This window comes from Gavia stellata, chromosome 22, assembly GCF_030936135.1.
Source record: "Gavia stellata isolate bGavSte3 chromosome 22, bGavSte3.hap2, whole genome shotgun sequence".
Lineage (NCBI taxonomy): Eukaryota > Metazoa > Chordata > Aves > Gaviiformes > Gaviidae > Gavia > Gavia stellata.
The window spans coordinates 5,687,989-5,707,899 of NC_082615.1; the positions used below are offsets into that span (position 1 = coordinate 5,687,989).

General features: G+C 37.0%; 1 protein-coding gene across 2 annotated transcripts; it reads right to left on the reverse strand.

Annotated features, from left to right (window-relative positions):
• Positions 1–824: 824 nt before the first annotated feature.
• Positions 825–18,329, reverse strand: MFSD11 (major facilitator superfamily domain containing 11). Of its 2 annotated transcripts, XM_009816431.2 has the most exons (13): positions 18,234–18,329; positions 16,710–16,765; positions 15,578–15,685; positions 15,068–15,147; positions 14,871–14,967; positions 12,712–12,770; positions 10,226–10,350; positions 9,322–9,382; positions 8,097–8,162; positions 5,752–5,877; positions 4,612–4,786; positions 3,469–3,604; positions 825–2,159 (listed from the first exon to the last, which is right to left on the reverse strand). In XM_009816431.2, exons 1-13 carry the CDS (start codon positions 18,327–18,329, stop codon positions 1,992–1,994), a joined length of 1,353 nt encoding a protein of 450 aa, XP_009814733.1. In that variant the 3' UTR covers positions 825–1,991. The 2 variants fall into 2 exon arrangements, with proteins under 2 accessions (XP_009814733.1, XP_009814734.1); XM_009816432.2 differs by lacking the exons at positions 12,712–12,770; positions 14,871–14,967.
• Positions 18,330–19,911: the final 1,582 nt, after the last annotated feature.

A 19,911-nucleotide genomic window follows, 5' to 3' on the forward strand; every position in this document is an offset into this window, starting at 1 on the left:
CAACAAGAGAATTGTAATCACTGGCAGCATCCCATCATCTATAGCTTTTATGGTGCTCAGTATAAAAAACCAGTATGTCTTAAATTATAGGATAACCGGAGTGGTTAAGAGAGAGGCATTAGAGTGCTGCTAGTCACATTAATCATACATATTGATTGAATACTGAATGCTTTTTCAGTTTGTCTGACAAATTGGAATGGCTTTGGTAACCCCCTGCTCAAATGTGTGTTCTGTCTCATTTTCTTGTACATCATTCATTAAATCTCCTGGGAATACACAAGGCTTGCTTTCCTTACTGTCCTAACAGATTACTTTGCTTGCCAAATGTTCAGGTGCCCTCCCATCCTCCCATTAACACCTTACTGATCTCACAGCAAAAACCTGCAGTGAATTTAAAAATCCCTTTCTACACGCTTGTAAAATAATCCCTCTCTGCTGTTTTACTGTGCACGAAGAGGGCTGTGCTTCATGGGAGTTGTGCGTTACGTGCCCTGTGAGAGCAAAAGTGACAGCAAATGTCACAGGAGATACCATACTCCCTCACCAAGTTTAACCTTGGGTACACCTACGTAGTTATGACATGCAGGAGCTACTGACACATACTGAGTCGACTTTTTTTTTCCCACTTGTCTTATCTTTAAAGACATTAACATTCTGACTGTGCATAAAAAAAGGTTGGCAAATGGTACTTTACCAAAAATAACTACATGGAGTGTCTAAAAACACCTCTGCAGTGTTCCATACCTGCTCTCGGTTGCATCTTGTTCGCCTACTAGACAGAAACATAACTGCAAGTACTACAGAGTCACATAGACAGATAAAAATCAGGGTGAGTTGCATTCACTGCCTGTGTTGTATCATCTATAACAGTTTTGGATTAAAACTTACTATGCTAGTATCCTCGTTTTCACATTTGGCAGAATACAATTACAGTACAGTCTTCCCAAAATATACCGAATGAAACAACTTCGGTCAAGCATTTTAGGTATTTTTAAACTATGCAGTAGAATAAACACTGCAAGATTATTCTTACAGTTCACATTCTGAGTCTATTTGTACTTTAAAATTTATCTTAGACAATGTTCTCATCACAGATTATGAAGAAATTTCATTGAACTCAAACGAACTATTTGGGAGTCTAGGAGGGAAGCCATGTCTTATGGTCCTTCATATAGCATTACCCTGAGAAAGTTTCAGCAGCTATCCCAACACAGCTCAATTCTGAGATGCTGAACCAAGGGACTGTTTTCAATCATCAATACTTCACAGATCTCAGGGATCACATCTTTAAGATTGCTAAGGGAAATGTCTTCAAATTCTTATAAAGTCTTTCATGTCACACCACAACCTGATTCACGTTCTTCAAGAAAAAAACACCTGCATCTTATAAAATTTAAGCACATGAAATAGATTAAAACACAAATGGTTGGGAAACAAAGAACTGGGTGATATAGAATAAGGCAGCAACATTTCCCACAGAAATACTTCTGCATATCTAATTGTTGAAAAAGTCAGTGACATAAACGGATTTCTCAGTTGTGCAGACACATTCTGCAATATAATGTAGTACCTTATAAAAGTAAGACTCATTCAAGACAAGAATTCAAGTGTCTGCAGAACTAGAATATAAGAAAAATAATTTAAGGGAAATACAAAACTGTAATTCCATAGTGCACGGTAGGGTGAAATTAGGCAATTACATTCTGAAAGGTATGTCTCAGAACAGACTTGTTCAATACATAGATCTCTACATTTCCTGCCATTTCTAATACCAGATTTTTAAGAACACGCATACCACACTCAGTTGATTAAAGCAAGAAAAAAGCCTTTCAAATCTGGCATTTTTTCTCTTATGTTGCACATTCAGTTAGACTGATGGTGATTTAGTAGTATCTTCCTCCATCTTAACCTCTGCCGCAACTTGATCTTTTCACCTTCTCACATCACTTCAAAATAAAGGTGCCTGTGTTTTTCCTTATGTTGGACTAGGATCAAATGCTGCTGTATTCAGAGCCACGAGCAACGAGAGCTGCTGCTGCTTCCCACTCCACTGTAAAGAATGTAATTGTTCCAAAGAAGCCCACAACCACCATGATCAGGAGTTGCCACTGCAGAAGGAAATAGTTGCTGTAGAAATACGCAACTGCAGCACAGATGGACTGAGAGAGGAGAAGAAAAAAAAACCCACAATGTAAAAAGATTATCAGTAGAGGTATCCAGGCTAGTATTGCTATACAAGAATTATCAAATTGACATACCCAGTTTAATACGCAACTCTCAGTAGTATGCTTCTGTAGAAGATATATAATCTTAAAACTTCATTATACCTCAACATATGTCTTAATATGATATACAACAGATGTAGTTTTTACTTGTTATTTAAATAGTGTTCACTGCAGAAAGAGAACACAAGTGTTGTTCTCTGGTATTTGAAAACAGTTTGTCTAGTAACAACACTGCCAAGGCTTTAAGACAAAATCCAGAAAGCTATGTCTAGTTTTACAGCACCACAAACTATTCTATATAGAAATAGCTAGAGGCTTTGACAAGCAGTGTTGCTTACTTGCAATCTCTCCTTCTTAAAGGTAAAATTTTCATTAGAGCTCATATAAAGAAGCTTTATATTCCATGTCCATCTCAAATTCTTACATACCACTGAGACTGATGTGAAAATGGAGCCATGCACAAGAAAAAAAAATCTTTTTGAAGCAAGCAGCTGTCATCTTTTAAACCAGACATACCCTGACCTCTGCTGCCAGCACTAGCTTGCTATTGGTGTGACCGTGCATGAACAGTTTCAATGCTTTGCACCACCGTTTTTCTACTGATACCGCTAATCAACACAGATCTTGACCTGGAAAGTTCAGTAACCAAACAAAATTAATGCCTGTGAGTAAAGTGATCTATCCAAAATACAGCAGTTGTATTCATATTGTATGAAGACTTTTAATCGAGTCTCCAGCTAGCATAGATGCATTTATTTTGGCATTCTGACAACTTAAGGACAGATAAACGTTACTCAATTCTTCTTTTGTCTGCACACCCACCCGATAACTCCCAGTGATATGGTACAGCACCCACAAGCTCTTCAATTACTATCTTGTTTCCTTTTAACTCACACACCTCTGTCAAAGACTCCTTTGAGTAAATAAATTCAGTAAATGATTATTTAAATAAAATGCAAGTCTGGTTAATTGTACTAGCTTTCTGACTTCAAACCACAATTCCCAACACTTCTAACTTCCCCCAAAACTTGTAAGTAATAGCAGTTTGGTTATATAATCACACCAAGCTATGCAATCAAGCTACTCCTACCTAAAACTTTTTTCTCTCCCATGAAAGATACCAAACCAGGCTGAAATCCTTTACAGAAACAACATAGATTTTCCTCAGCTCATTAAAAACCCAGCCCAGTATTTCAATAACATTCCAACAATCATACTTTCAAAAGACTGTGTCATGTAATACCTGAACAAACTTAAAGATGGCAAAGGCAGGAGCACTGTCTTCTGAATACAGGAATCCTAAAATACTGAGGAGCTGGGTGTTAAAGCAGCTGTCCCCCAGGCCCAACAGAAAGCTGCAGAATATGGCCACCTCTTTGCTGAAGGAGAAAGTGAATAAAATTTAAAAGCCATTTGTTCAAACGACTTACACATCTATAAACTATTTTTGGCAGACTTATTTGGAAAGTGAGAATGGAAGAAAGTTATCAAGCTTTAAATTTCACTGGAAAAGAACTGGGAACGCTTGGCAAAAAGAATAGTTTAATCAGATTTTAATTTCTTGAATACTAAGACTTCTGTTACTGTTACCTGCAGTCAATTCTACGCTAATTAGAACCACTAGAAGAACTCATTTTGGTGCCTGAAGCCACAAAACCCACAAGGCAGTGATTAAAAGCTGACACACATGGTGAGTTCATAAAAACTGCAGGGATATTAGAGAAATACCAATTCATTTTGCAGAAAAATACTCCAGTTAAATAAAGAATAGTGACCAGCACAGGCACAAATGCTTATAATTGCAAGTTAGCAGCTGTGTCTGCACAAACTGACAACACTGTATTTTCACAAAAATTGGCAAAAATACACCCCAAAAGAATGTTGCAATGATGAGATAAGAAAGCTCCCTATATTCTTCCCTTAACACTGAGCGGTATAAGAGACAGGCCTAGCACAGCTCCAGTTAGACCAAGCGGACTTTGACAAGAAGCATTCAAAGACTTTGGAAACCAGTGCAGCAGTGCAAGGCTGGTGCTCTGTGCTGTAGTAAAACTGAGTCCAACACTGTTTCAAAAGATACTGAATTCCTGACATCTAGTACAGTAGTTGCTGGTCTCACTATTGTACTAGATGTCAGGAATGTCAGTTCTCAATGACAGAATTGCTACCAAATATCCTCATGCTTTTTATTCTTATGCCATTTAAATTCCTAAATTCAGTGCACATGGGTAGAATATCTACCTTTAATAAAAACAGAACTACTGAAAGCCTTTTCCATGGAGTTAGTCACTACACAGAAAAGCAGCTTCAAAGAGTTTTCTATTACAGGAACAAGCTCTTTACACACATCTTGAGTTATACCAGCCAAAGGAAGAAGTTTATATACCTTGGAATCATGTAAGCAACATCATCTGTTCCTTCCATAGGAGCTATAGGGGCATTATTTGGCATGTTGAAAAAAATTAAATAAAAGGCTATGAAATGGACAACGATGCCTAGCATCACAACAGGGTTCCTGCCAAAGCGATTATTCTTGCTCAGCAAACCGAAGATTCCTCCACCTGTATGAGTAAAGAACGGAACAAAACTTAAAATACTGCAAAAAAAAAAAAAAACCTCTGAAAACTTAGATAATAAACTTCCCCATGTTGGATAACTGAAAGATTGACAGACATGAAAACAGTCCCAAGGAGTTTTCCAGATCTGCCAGACGACACAACCTTTGGGTTGCTAGAGATGTCTGGGAAATGTGGGCAGGAGATTCATCAGACGATTGCCAATGAAAACACTTAACCTTTTTGCAAATACTTTCCCAGCAGCCACTGTTTCCTCCAGTATTGCAAGAGCACTATGTGAAAATGGATGGCCTTGTGCTTAGCCCTTTTAATTGCAAAAAAACCCCATGCATCTCTATGGATCCAAGCTGCTAGTGAACAAAGACAGCGTTGGTTTTTTTAGTAACCACTGCAGTACTTGAGTTTAAGCAAAAAAAAAATTACTTAATGAACATTACCTGTATTCAATTTTACTCAAATATTAGATCTCATTTAACACAAACTAGCTTTTTTAAAGAAAGAAAACTTTAGTGTAATACTTTTTTAGTAAATTTTAAATAGTTATGACATCACTTAAGAAATAGTAAAATTGTAAACAGAATACTATTTAAAAACAGACTACCAAAATGCCAAAAATTCCTGAACAACATTGTAGCCTACCGTTTCTCTCATTCTGAGTCTTATGTATTTCTTTGCAGTAACCCAAAAAGAATGCAAAATCTTAGGATTCGTGGTCATCAGTATTTCACATCCTAGTCTGCATTTATTTCACATGGTGTAATGTATAATTCGGTGCAATAAGGAACCACGTTGACAATTTTATTTCTAATATTTCATTTTTGTTTACACAATCATTGCTGGAAGCTTTAAAGACAGTATTCAGTTAAATAAAAAAAAAACAATTTTAAGTAACTACATCTTAATCCTTTTTTCTCTATGAGATAGAAATAAATAAGTAATAAAATACTCACCTAAAATTTCTCCGACACCAATAAAAATACCAGAGAGACCAATAAGGCTTTTCTCTTCACTACCAAACCTATTCACAGCACCAATACATGTTCCATATACTCCAGAAAAGAACGTTAATTCCAAACCTTTGAAAGAAAACAAACAAAATCAATAGATGAACTATTATGAAAGTTATTAAAAAATTCTTTATGTTTAAAGACTGTTTTTCCCCTAAGGTAGCTTTCAAATACATATATTTAAATGAGGTTTGTGTAATAGAAGCAACCAGGGAATTTTAAACTATGTAATTATGATATTCTCCTATGGCAGTTTATGAAAACTATATTAGAAAAAACAGTGTCACTAATTAGCATCACATGCACTTCAGTTCAGTACTGCTTCTGTTGACACAATCCCTATATATAGTTTATATTTCTACTTTTCAAGAACTTTGGAATTTCATCCAAATGAACAGTGCCACGTGAAATCACACTTAAAGTAACTGAAGAAATAAAGCACAATTTCAGTGTAAGATTTCCGCCCCCCCCCAAGTTATGGCATTCCTAAGAAAGTCCCTGCATCCCCAAATACCAATAAGGAGCTAAGATTCCTAAAACAGCCTGCTACTTCCCTATACATACATAATGAACTAAAACTGAGAAAGAACAACTGCTATTTTTTAAAAAGCTTTTTTCTTTCTATTGCCATTACTGTGAGGAAAGGTAACATAGCTGAGTCCAACTAGCATGTCTATAAGCAACCAGTGTAAAAATATCACTTTCTTAATAAAAAGTATATTTAAAACAATGCAAAGTGTTATGCTTAAACAAAGAAAAACAGTTCAAAAATAAAACTGTTTCTAATTCAGCTCCTTTGTCTTTCACTGGTACAAAAACATGGTACACCATATCCTGGTCTAGCAGTAGTAGGCTACCTAACATGGTATATGGACTGCACACACCCCTCAAAAAGGGATGAGCTTTGAGCAGTCTTAACAATCTGACCATCAATTTTGGAAATAAAAGCCTTTGTTGGCCTTAGGGGATTTTTCATTTTCCTACATAAAGTTGCAATATTGGCCAAGAGCCACCAGGTGGCAGCAGCTATTTTTGCCAAGCTGGACTGATTTTTTTTCCTGCTACCTTTAAGATCAAATTGCAGATTTATCAGGCAAAACCTGACTGACTCCCTTCCCTTGTTATCTTGCTTCACACTCCCATTGCACTAAACATCTAAGAGGAATTCAAGTTGGGTTAACACAACATTGGAGATGCTGTGAAGTAACCTGTAACTCAGATTAGTGGCTGGTGCAAGCTGACTTCATAGTTACTATTGCTATTTCTCTGTGAGAAGCTGACTGCAAACTTCAGCAGATGTTATGGCACTGTTTATAGTTTGTTCACATCAAGTCTTTCTTTTCACCTACAAGAGCTAACAACAATTTTTCATAACTGTGATTCTGAGCTGAGGTTCTGAAGATGCATCTATTCTTCCTAAAACTTATTTTGATCATGAACAGAACTACATCTGAAGCCAAATGAGGAGCAGGAAATCCCCCAAAAATCCATTAAAGAATCCTAGTAACTCTTTGAACATTTTATAGTAATTTTGTAGAAGAATCACTGTAGTATATGGCAAAAAATAAATGTATTTTTATTCTACAACTCATACCTCAGTCTAACAGTGGGAGACCAGGTTTAACTAAAGTTGCTAAAGAGAGCTCCTGCCATAGCAAATACTAATGACAAAAACAGTTGAAAGTGGCTAAACTTTTTCCCAAAAGAACCAAGACTAAAATGAAGACTGTTAGAAATCTCTTATGCCTTAATGAAGGTGACACTGAAAGCGTAATGTACAAACATGATTTTAATTCAAATGCAATGCAATTGCATTAAACATAACCTACAACTTATTGACAGCATAATGCCAAATCACATAAAAACCACCTATGTAAATTTTGCCTAACCCTCAGTTTGGGACCAGAACTGTACTGAACCAAGCATTACTACATCTGTCAGTACTTGCAGATTTAGGTGCACCGCTCCTCCCATACAGAAACGCTTTCCAGAACACAGAAATGTCGTAAGTGACTAAGTCATTCAAAGTTAATTGAAATATTCAAGTAACATTTGCAGAAAACACCTGGAGGTGTTCAAGGAACATGTGGACGAGGCATTGTGGGACATGGTTTAGTGGGCATGGTGGGGTTTGTTGGTTGATGGTTGGACTTGATGATCTTACAGGTCTTTTCCAACCTTAGTGATTCTGTGATTCTGAGATAACAAAATCGTGATGTTGCTCTGGGGTTAAAATTCCAAACAATGCCCTGACTGCTACGTGATTATACACTCTGCTTGCTTCATACCTGTGTAGGCTGTTGTAACACTGAGAAGCATAATCTCTTTGGTGAAGCTCAGCTTTATAGATTTCTCTGTAAAAACATATGAATGGAAATGAATATAACTTCTGATAACACTACTAAGAGAATCTACACTTTCTTTAGCTCTTTGCTTAAAGCAAAAATAGGTTAAAATCATGCAAACTGTGACTTTTTTTTTTTTTTACAGTAAATAGAGTGCTAAATAAACCAATCCTGACTTGCCCTTTAAAAGAAATGCTGTGATCTGAAATCCTTTTTTGTAAGAAATGCAAGGGGGGGAAATATTGAAGAGGGGATACACAGTTTTCAATTAGCAGACAATTTTCTGCTCATTGTGTTTTTGTACTCTCTCTCAGTTCATGGTGGTTGTCTGCTAAAAGGATAAATAAATTCTCAGTTAAGATCTCCATGTTCTCAAAACAAAATTAACAGTCACAGGCAGACCACATCAAACTTTAATAGAAACTGCAGATGCTCCAATTCAAAATTGTTGGTTTTAAGTGGTATCATTTGGTTACAAAATAAAACAACATGTAACTTCTCCTTTATCTTGTTATGTTAGTGATTTAAAAAAAAAAACACACAAACTAAAACTTTAATGCACTAGCTTTCCCAAGTGGTGACGTGTTCTTCTGGAGCTCATCTACAGAAGGAAGCTATTGTGAAATAGCTTGGATCTGAAACTGTATCACAGAAGTACCCCTGACTACACCAGTACGTAACTGAAGCGAAGTCTACTTCACTTTCTTTGCTACAGTCGAGATTTGTTTCTATGGTATAGTCACTGGAAAGGAGCGTAGACAGCCAGCTCACACCAATCCCACCATCAACAGTGATTTGCCCACGTTAGTTCAATGGTTCCAAAGCTTTTCAGTTGCAAGACCCATTTTGGCTAGGCTGAAAATCACAATGCTCACAGAGACAACTGAATTCCTATCAGGCTCAAAACTCATCAGTCCTATGTCCCTATGTGAACTGTCATCTCTGGTCTGGAAACCATTGCCATCTGGCAGTCATTTTTCCAAGCAGGCCATCGCTGAAGGTCTGTATTTGAAGTGGAGTAACTGAAATACATTCTTAAAACCTTATTTATTCACAATTTTTTGTCCTAAGTGATTTGTACATAGTCACGTTATCAGCAGAATCATGGAGAGCTAGAAAGTATATGTCAGTATTTTTTGAAGCAACTCTTATGTGAAACAGTACTTACTGAAGGCAGCTACTGCTCTCGTCATTTTGTTTTGTGCAGACCTGGGAAAATAAATTACTTGGTCAAAATGGAAAAAGAATAACCACACTGTATCACTATGCTGGAAGGCAGCTTAATTTTTCAAATTTTCTGTACATTTTCTAGCCCAGCACTACATACTGGAATACGCTAATATAGAGTCTCAGAAACTTTTGATAATAAACTACTAACGACAAAATTTATTTGCTTTCTGAACTAGTGAATGTCATTCAAAAATTAACCTGCTTAACAGAATTTTTCTTCTGAGCATTTTTAGCTTTAAACATTTTTTCACTGGCATGCTTACTGATGTTTTTCTAACATTTTCATTGTTCTTTAAATAAAGCAAAAAGATTTAAACTGATGCCTCAGGCAAAACTGTACTGAATCTATCTTTTGTGTACCTATGCATTTCTAATGTATTTATCAGGGTGGCATATATGTATTTAGAGAAGATACAAAAACATGTTTCATTATGTAAAAGATAACCTATAAAAAGGGAGTAATTTCTGCTTATTCCAGCCTTTAAACTAGGCTGGCGAGGGCAAGAAATACTATAAAAGGCAGATACATGTTTAATAACAATCAGTGGAGAAAAGAGGTAAAAGGTATCTTTCCAAAAGCACTTACTTATTAATGGAAAAACTTGATGTGCAGTACTGCACTCCACCCTTGAAAATATGTCATATAAAGAACATTAATTCTCACTTGTTAAAGTACAGAGACTTTCCTACTAAATCTGTAAATTCTACAGGTTGTTCGTAACATTCATGTTCCCAGTGTAGAGGGAAAGTGAACGCACAATGTTCTGTTGGAGGAGTAGAAGCACAAACAAGTATATGTGACAAGTTATTGCCGTAAGCACTTACGAGCTGTCCCCCAGGATTTCATTAGCAGAATCTTCCTCCCCTGGAGCTTTTGTGTCCTCTTGTTTCCTAATCAGAAAGAACAGAACTGTGCCCACAAGACTGATAACAGTCAGAGCAATGAAGACAGTTCTGCGATCACTCTCTGTGGAAAAACAAAGAAGAGTCATAACTGGATGTGCAAAAGCAATTCCAACCAATTCAACTACCTTCACAGAACTAATACAGACATACTACGTAACAGTGTTTAAAACACATACTAGTTTTCTAACTTACCTTCCACATGGAGCAAAAGGTACCCACCTGCTGGCAAATTCCTGTCTCAGTTTTATGATGCTAATAAAATATCGGCATATTAAAGAGTGTCACTCGCATTTTCTGCCATGCAAAGGCTATGACCAAGGAGGAATCAATTAACAAAGGAAGTGCATAAATTATTAGCAGAAGAAAGAACATCTTTCAAGACTTATATAATTCAGAGTGGCATAGCAAAGTACCCCAAAATCCTTCAGATTTCTTAAAAAAGAAAAGCTCTTTACCAGCATCAGAAATATTAGCACTGTAACATCATAAACCAGTAGGCTTGTAAACTACAAAGGCCTTAAACCCACTGAAACCTCACTAACTGACACAGCATACAGCACGCAGCTGGAGGAATGTAATTGCTGGCCTGTGCACGAGCTCTGCTGCACTAACCAACTTGTTTGGCATGGGAAAGTCTGCAATACAGAAGTCATTCCCATTTACAAATCTTAAGCAGAAAGAAAAAAAGCCAAGAAACAGCTAATAGTTGTGATTGAACTAGTGGATGATTCCGAAGACACTGCCTATGTTTGTATTTACTTCCCCTTTAGCTTAAAGGTAAACATAAAATTGTTCTACATCAATTAAAAATAATGTGTATTATTACAGATCAAAAAGGGAATATGTGCTTCACCTTGAAACGCCTGTAAAATTTTCATTTAGGTAGTAAAAGGAAGGAGGAATTGATTTTTAAACACTGTCAGATCTTCTGATACCAACATTTTTTAATAAAGAGGAGCCTCAAGACATTTCAAGGTGGGGGGGGAAATGTAACAGCAGAAATCCCTCATAGTTAATTGCTCTATTCTGTGGTTAGAAAGAGCAATGAAATTTAGAACGCACAGAAATGCAGGCCCACCAGATCCAAAGTGTCTCCAATACTTTCAATAACATTTAAGCCTTTGTGTTAAAGATGAGGGAACATGGGAGCTGACCTTTAAAAATTAACCTGTGCTGCACTACCAAGCCCATGTCTGAGGGGAACTTGAAAAGACTGATCTAACAGAGAAATGACGTGGACTATGTATCTCAACAGGGCAGTATTTCTGAAGCCTGATAATTATAATTTAAAAATCAACATCTTATTCCTGATTGACTACAGCAGAAGTAACCTCATCTTTTAAACATTAAAAGAATCGACTATTCTAGTAGATATTTTACTTTAACACTACAATAAACTAAACTCCCACAGTCATTATAGAACAGAACAATCAACCCTATTTATTTACAAAACGTTGTGTTTCCAGCAACACTCAGGTTTTATAATTAAAATCTTACATTTTGCTCTATTTTCACCATTGCCATTTTCTTAGCTGAACACCCCCCCCCCCCCCCCGCCCCCCACCTTGCCTTGCTTACTTAGGTAGAAATCTCCACTTTAAAAACAATGAGTCTCAACCACTAGCCAGCTTAAGAATAATATTAAAGTTTACTGTTCTCTCTCCTGCTCTTTACCCATCTAGCACTGTGCCAAATGAAAAAAAAACAAAAAACAACACTGTAGTTTTAACTACAATCCCATTAGGAAGTTAAGTCTTCATAAACTATGCCAAGAAAGGAAGACTGAGCTCTTTACATGCTCTTCCAGCAATGCTGCCAGTTTAAGTATCAGCAGCCCACTCTCAGTCGAGCTGCACATCTCAACCTGTCTTGCTACTGCTTTGTGCCAGCACTATGATTTGCGCAGCCACGCAGTGAACTGGGATGGTTTTCCTTTCTTTTCCTTTATTTCATAGGTTAATCAGTCTCTAATCTGATTTAGAAGGATGATCTACACCAGCAACTTACTTTAGAACAGGATAGCGTGTATATTAAACATATAGCCATTTCAGAATACCTTTCCCCCAAAATATGTGTATTTTGGCATAAAAGTGTCTGCACAGGGAAAATGCCAGAGTAGCTATTGTGGAAAAACTTATTCTAAACTAGCATTCTGAAGAATTTCATAGACAATACCCTAAAAGAAGGTACTCAAAGTGCATCACACACATGAAAACAACATACATAACACAAGGGTTGTAAGTACCATGGAATTCTGAATCAAAAACATACTCCAAAAACAGAGTCTATCTAACAATAAACTGGAAAAAAATTGTCTGCTATTGCGTAAGTTTCTTGCCACTTTCCAGTTCGTTATTTCATCTGTTTATTCATGCTACCATTTTTTAAAGGATGACCTCCCATATAAACAAGCAATACCCACCTGATATGAGAGTTTTTCCTTGCCAAGCGAAGTATATATAGAGGTTTCCAAAAAACAAGCTGTAAACAAAAAGGACAACAAAGGTGAACAGCACTTTTTGTGGTAAGATTAAGGTTGTAGCATCACAGTAATACTATTCTATGCAAAAAAATAATACTGTGCAATTGTGAAATAAAGACACTAGTCACTCGCCATGCAAACTGCTTGGTCTATATAAAACTTAAAACACAGTAGAGGATTCTTCCCCATAATGCTGGCTCTTCATTTTCCATGATCAAGACACAAGGTGGTAGCAAAAATAAGGAATTCTGCATCTAAGTTGCCCCTCTCTCTAATTTTGGAAGGGTATACATTAGAAAGCTAACATATTTATGGAGATGATTTCATAATACTTCCATAGAAGTCTCACGTGTCTTGTCTGAAGTATTTTCCCAGCAATGCTAAATTGGTTGTTAACAGCTCAAGGGAAATGCTGTGTTCCTACCTACAGTTTCCTGAAATACAGTAATTCCGAATGAACAGCGATTCAAAACAGCCTTAGAGTCAAGTTTCCTCATATAAAGCCATATATTTTACTCACTGTAAAACACACAATATGCTGGGTTTGTGAAAACTGCTACTCTAATAACGTACTGATATGCTAATTCTGGAACCTGAAACTTAAAGAAGACAAGAAGTATGCCACTGGTTCACACTGATGTCCTACTAATCCAGTATTCTGTCCCCACAACAGTATTAGCAATGCCGTCTAGCACAGGCTCATTCCCCTCATTATCTCCCAATATCCAAGAATTGCTGTACTAGGGATGGTAAAAAGTACTTCTTTTCAGGAACCATTTGTGGACCTGTTGCCAAAGAATTTGTTTGATCACTTTTTGATCTTGCTGACACCACCCAACTCAACACCCTTCGTGGCAGTAAGCTGAGTACAGCACCATTTCGTAAGCAACAGTTCTACATTCAGCTCACCTGCTGCCTTTGTGTTGTAGTAACCCATCAGTATAATCCTCCTCAGACACTTTTGCTCCAAAGGAAAGAGTCCCAGCCTTTTCAGTCTCTCTTCAAGTCAGCAGCTCTATCTTTTCGCCCATTTTTGTTATTTTTCCCTATACCCCGATTACATTACACTCTCCCAAGAAGCATAAACCATATACACACAAAATACTCAATGGCAGCAACACAACATCCACAACCTTGTTCTTACTACCCTTCCTGATGCCGAGTCTTTTGTTGACTTCTTTGGTTGATGCAGCACTCGGAGCTTAATATCAGAGAACTAACAACAACAAGACCTGTTTTCTGACTTATGACTGCCAGGTCCAACTTTAGTTAATCTTCACTTCAACTTGTCAGGGAGCAGCAAGGTCCGGCTGCTCCCTTAGGGAAGGGGGACTAAGAGTCAAGGGGAATCACATATCCAGCAGAGAAGGTGCCTCATCAGGTAGAGCCCAGCCCCACGATACTCAAGCAAGACAAGCAGGGCAGACCAAAAGACTGTAGGCAAGTCCAACCAAGAGCCCAGACCATCACAGAAGTTTGTGTTGATGCGGCAGGTCTGAGATCAAGCCAGGAAATCAGTCCACAGGCCAGAGTAAGGTCCGGTGTTGCCACACAGGTCCACAGCAACAAGGCAGAACAAAGCCAAGATAGGAAGTCAGTCTAGACCACCAAGAGCCAGAGCCAGGCATAGCTGTGGCCAAGCTGGAGACCAGTACTCCTCTAACACAGCTCCAGAAGAATTAAAGGCCCAGGGCTGAGTTTAAATAGGGCTCCTGGGCCCATGGGCAGGTGGGAAGGGTGTGGTGGAGGTGCCAGGTGAGGTTGTTCAGGACCATTAGGGCTTATTAGTGCACTCAGGATCCTGACACAAGTTAGCACAGCCCTCCACAACCAACAAGATTTCTGTTATGTATGTCAAATGCTCCCCTAACAGTGATGTATCTTTTTAGCATGCTGAGAGCAGAAGCTCACAATATGTAACTTTCATTCATTGTTCTATAATGCGCAATAGAAATGTGGCTTCCAGCCTTCCCTCCCACTTCATTAACTGCAAGGTACCAGTGGAGTATTTTTAGATGCAGTCTACCTGTTATCTAAAAATGTAAAAAGTAGAATGTGCATGCAAAAAAAAAAAAAAAAGATTAACAAGTACAGCTTACCTGGACTGTAAGAGTGCCCAAAATACTCCACTGTTCCTTCCAATGGTGTTTTCATCAGAATTTACAGTCAAGCAGTTTCCCTGTGCCGTCCAGAGTACTGAAATACACAGAATATATTGCTCAGGAAATAAAAATATTTTTTAGAGGTATATTCAAATGTAGCAAAGAATAGTAAGCAGGGTAAGAACAATGCTTACCAGCAGCTGCAATGCCAATAAAAACAGAAGCAGTGTAGAAAGCCCATGTAGCAGGTTGGATAAAAACTGCAATGTATAGGCTAGAATAGAACAGATCAGTTTATTGAATATAGACTTAAAGTGGACAATGCTCTTTAGCAATCAGATAGCTCACTTAGCTTCTTCTAAATCAGCTACTCTCTCTTAAGTGACTTTGGAAAATAGTTCAGGTCATATGTGAAAAAAGGTAATCTTTTTAATCTACTAAGCATGTAGAATTTGGTTTTTTATACAGTCATTAATCTGAGACCACAACCTGAACTCCACAGTCAGCAAAGTCTGGAAACGCTGTGGAAGAAATACGCTCTGTTTCCAGTAGGCTGAAGTACTCTGCACTTACACACCTGCTGATACAGAGAGTTGCCTTCCTTAGCCAGTACAATGTCATGTACGGCATGGTAGCCATAGGTGTGAAAAGATGAAAGAAAGATTTCAAAGGAAGCAGACAAAAATTCAATATTAAATACTTACCTATAAAATATGCCACTAACAACCATGGAGAGTTGAGGTCCTACTATTGCAACCACTGAAGGTGATATAAGATTTGATGCAGAGAATACTCCATAAATAATGGACATGCTACATAAATAAACAACAAACATGATTAAGTACTTAAAATACAGGGTGTAAGTGCAATGGATTTAAGAATGTTCAGTCGATTCCAAATTATCAAGTTAAATACATACATAACTTAAGTAACCGCATAACTTTCATAGTCAAACATTTCCTTCCTTTCTTCCATTACCTTCACCCACTGCACTCTATATGGGAATATAGGAGTGTACAGTGTTTCTTGGATTGCTGAACAGAGTCCCAAACTATTGCAGGCAAGCACATCTTGTAATTTACAACATGCATTTGTCAAACTGTGCCTTAACAATAGTTATTGTATTTTGTGCCCAGTAATTCTAGAGGAGAATGTTCCAGATCCTCATTCGTCTATTAGTGACATTGTCATTTTCTGCCAAATACACCACAGAAATTTTATAGATATATTTTGTGCCAGTTGTATTTTTAGTTTAAATTAAGACAGTAAACCCTTCAAAGCAGCAACCATGTTTTCCTATATGATAGCTTAATTTGGCGTACAAAAGGTCCCTGATCATGCTTGGCGAGTTTGGCTATGCCAGTGCAATAAACAAACAGAATGGCTCTTCATGGCTTTGCTTCTCGTCTTTCTGACTGCTCCTTTCACGTTTACATTGCAGTATTTCCTGGAATTGATCCACACGACCTATCCTACACAAACACACAGAGGTGTACAAGGGCAAACACCAAGGCCTTAGTTAGCAGTTTTATTTATTTTAAAACCTCCACATTCTTTGTCTCCTAAGATAAAATGCTGAGAATGTGATGACCGTATGGTGTTTTTTCTCCCTACAAAGAAAACATGCAAACGAGATATGTAGTTCAACTAGAAGTAATTCAGAGTAGAACTAGAGTGAATGTGAGAAGCACTTGTTTTAAACTGCTTTAAGTATGTTATCAAATTGTGAAGTCAGCAGAACACTATAATCTCTTGAGAGTATATCTCTACCAGATGGAATTATAACTAGCTTCGCCCTGCAAGGAGCACAGTAATAAGAAGATCTGAGTAAATTACCTTGTGTAGCCACTGCCATGAAAATCCGTATTGTTTAAATTTGTGATAACAGTTTGCTGTGAGGAGAAAAATCATATGTTGCAATATGTTAGAACACATCTCGTAGTTTGAAAACACTTGCATCAGTTTGAAGTCAGTATTAAACATTAGAATTAATCATTAACAGACTCTACAAAGTACTTAATTTACAGTGTTAATTACAACTTACAGCACCTCCACAGTGAAGGAGATATTTGGCAGGGAAACATCTATGTTTGAAGCAGTAATTAGTACTTTAGGATTGTATCATGATTTCATCACAGACCTTAAAATATTTCACAAAACTTTTGTTTCACAAAACACCTCCCTTCGGTAGATATGTATGACTATCTTAATTTAAAAAGTGGGGAAAAAAGGAGAAGTTTTAAAATACTCTTAACTTGACCTAACTATAAGCTTCTGATAAGAGTTTCCGTTCTTTTTGGTTTCCCGTTATTTCCCCATTCCTTTTTTTTCCACTTGAATCAGCTTTAGTGATCATGAGACCATGTAATTAGTTAGATTGGTGGGCAGATCTGATTGAAAGTCACTTGTAATGACTTCAATGACAATAAGTCAGGTACAGTATCACGCTGCACTATGACTTTTACAAAAATTATCCTAAGTAGTTATTTCTATAATGCAGTGAAGGGCATTTATATGTCTGAACCCAGAAAGGATTCTTCTTGCATGCCAGAAAAGAGAAGCTGTAAGATCTGTAGGCTCAAGAAGTATGTTGAAATCTAACTGTCCTTCAGGCATATAACTAATATTGAAAGCAATGCCAACAACTCAGTAAGTTAGGATCTGGGCTAAGCATGTCAGTAGCAGGATTCTAAAAATTTAAGTAGTAAGAGTACAGTCTGCTTTTAAAAGTAAATTTGGATTATGTTATGCCCAATTTTGCTTCACCATGCAGAGATACATGATACTAAAGCAGTACATTACTTATTCAGATGGAAGGTGACTTGGCAGTTCTAGCAATTGTGGAAGTCTGACTACTTGTCAGATGTTATCCTCATACTCCCCCTCAATGTTTAGTTTGTTAGAACAGAAAAATATGTTAGACTAGGAAAAACACTCTAGGAAAAACTAGGGGCATAGTTAATAATAACAACTTAGGCAAGTATTTTGAAAGGGACTATATAGAATAATCAGAAATATGGAAGGTCCAATGTAATTCCATTGTTAAATATTGCAGGTGTCAAAACAGACACCATTTTAAAGTTCAAACATTTGATAAGATTCATTAATTTTCTACTTTCTAAGCAATCAGGCACAGTTACATATGTAGCTGTGCTATCTTAAAGAAATAAACTGCTTAATTATCCAGTTAACCAACTTAATCTCGTTAACACTAAACCAAAAGAAAGGAGACAAAACGTCAAGGTGTCTTGCACATTATAAAATCCCAAATAAAGCAACTCTTACATTAGAGTACATGAAAGACAGGAAAGGATGAATAACTGCTATAGAAATGTAGCAGGTTTTGAAATTCATACCTACCGCAATATTTCCACATGTTTGGAAAGCAGTGAATATAAACATAAATGAGACTCCCAAAATAATTATGCTGAAAAGTTTTTTTGATTCAGGAGACATTTTGTGTTTTCTTGCCAAGTCCTCAGCTTCAGTCTGGAAAAACTCTATTTTCTTTTAAAAGTTTCCTCTTAACCACTGTTAAAAACAAACAAGCAAAAAGAATAAAACAAAAAAGAAAGCTTCAAAAATGACAATTACTTAGAGCTACTTATCAGCTGCTAAGACATAACCATCAACTAATCAAGAAATCTGGTGACTCTCTTAAATAATGTACTGCAAAATCAGTAACTCGAGAAAAAACAAAGATAAAGGTCTGGTACAAAAGGTAAAGATCAAGAGTATCTCTACCTTTTTCCATGAAGTTAACAGAGCAGAATGCAGTATGTTACTTCTTCATGACATCTCTTTCCCCCAAACAAAGCAGTTTTCCAGATACTGAGCTAGTTAATCAGATCAGTTTCTTGCCATTGTTCTAAATCAGAATTCTCGTCCAAAGCCTTTAAATCACCTGACGAAGGAAAGATGAGACATTCGTACACACGAGTCATTTCCATGCATGTTGGACAGGAAATAAGGAACATTTCACAATCTGAATCAGCTGACCCAGCCTGGGAAGCCCTTGTGCACTATGGGAAATGCAGTTTTATGAAAGTACACTTTTTCTACTTGGAAAAAAGTGGTGGAAATCTCCTAATCCTTAACATAAAAAGATTTGTAGTAGTTTTTAAGACTTATAATCTCCATCCACTAAATAATACCCAGCAAGATAAAAAAAGTCTTAGAAAGTTGTCTAAGAAAACTGTCTAATTAGCTGAATTCAAACACACACAAGGCCATTCCAAAGGGAAAATTATTCCCACCTGGGAGAAACTAAGAATCTCAGTGCCACCAACACATACACTCTGCACAGTGCTTCTGCCTTTCATTGTCTCAGTGACTCAGGAAAGTCTTCATAATCTTTCACTCCTTTGTCTCAAGGACTAACTCTCATTTTTAGTAATTACATAACCTTAATATTTTACTTCACAGTATTTCTAAATAATAAATTTAAGATCACTTGATCTTTAAGTTTTTAAGATCTCTGTTAAAGCATCAGCAAAACTGAAAGAGGATCACACGTCTTGTATCGACTGAATGGCTGCTTTTTACTGTTACTATCCTGCGTCTATCCTGTTGGGCCTCCAAGTCAGGACTGGAGCATTCAGCTAAATCAACTCCACCTAACTGATGGCCAAAGAGGAAAGGAAGGAAATACAGAATTTATTGAAGTAAACCATCACATTTTACCTCTGCTATCTACAGTAAAGGACTTAAATAAAGTCCATATCCCAACTGTTGTTACATATTTAACTCTTTTTTAACTCCTAAGCTGTATTTTCTAAAAACGTAGAACTATTTATTTTTTACTTGTGGAAGAAAGTCAGTATGATTATTCAGAGGCTGCTTTACAAAGATCCAATTAGAATATCAAGGTGGGTTTCTTTTAACACAAGCAAAGTTCTCTTCTTCCTTTTCTATATTATGAAATTATAGTAACAGATTCTTAAGATCCTCTAGGCACTGTGTCCCACTCACACTTTCTTCCCCTTGTGCCAGCATAAGCATTCATCCAGCTGCACAGCAAACTGGGCTGGTGTGCTGG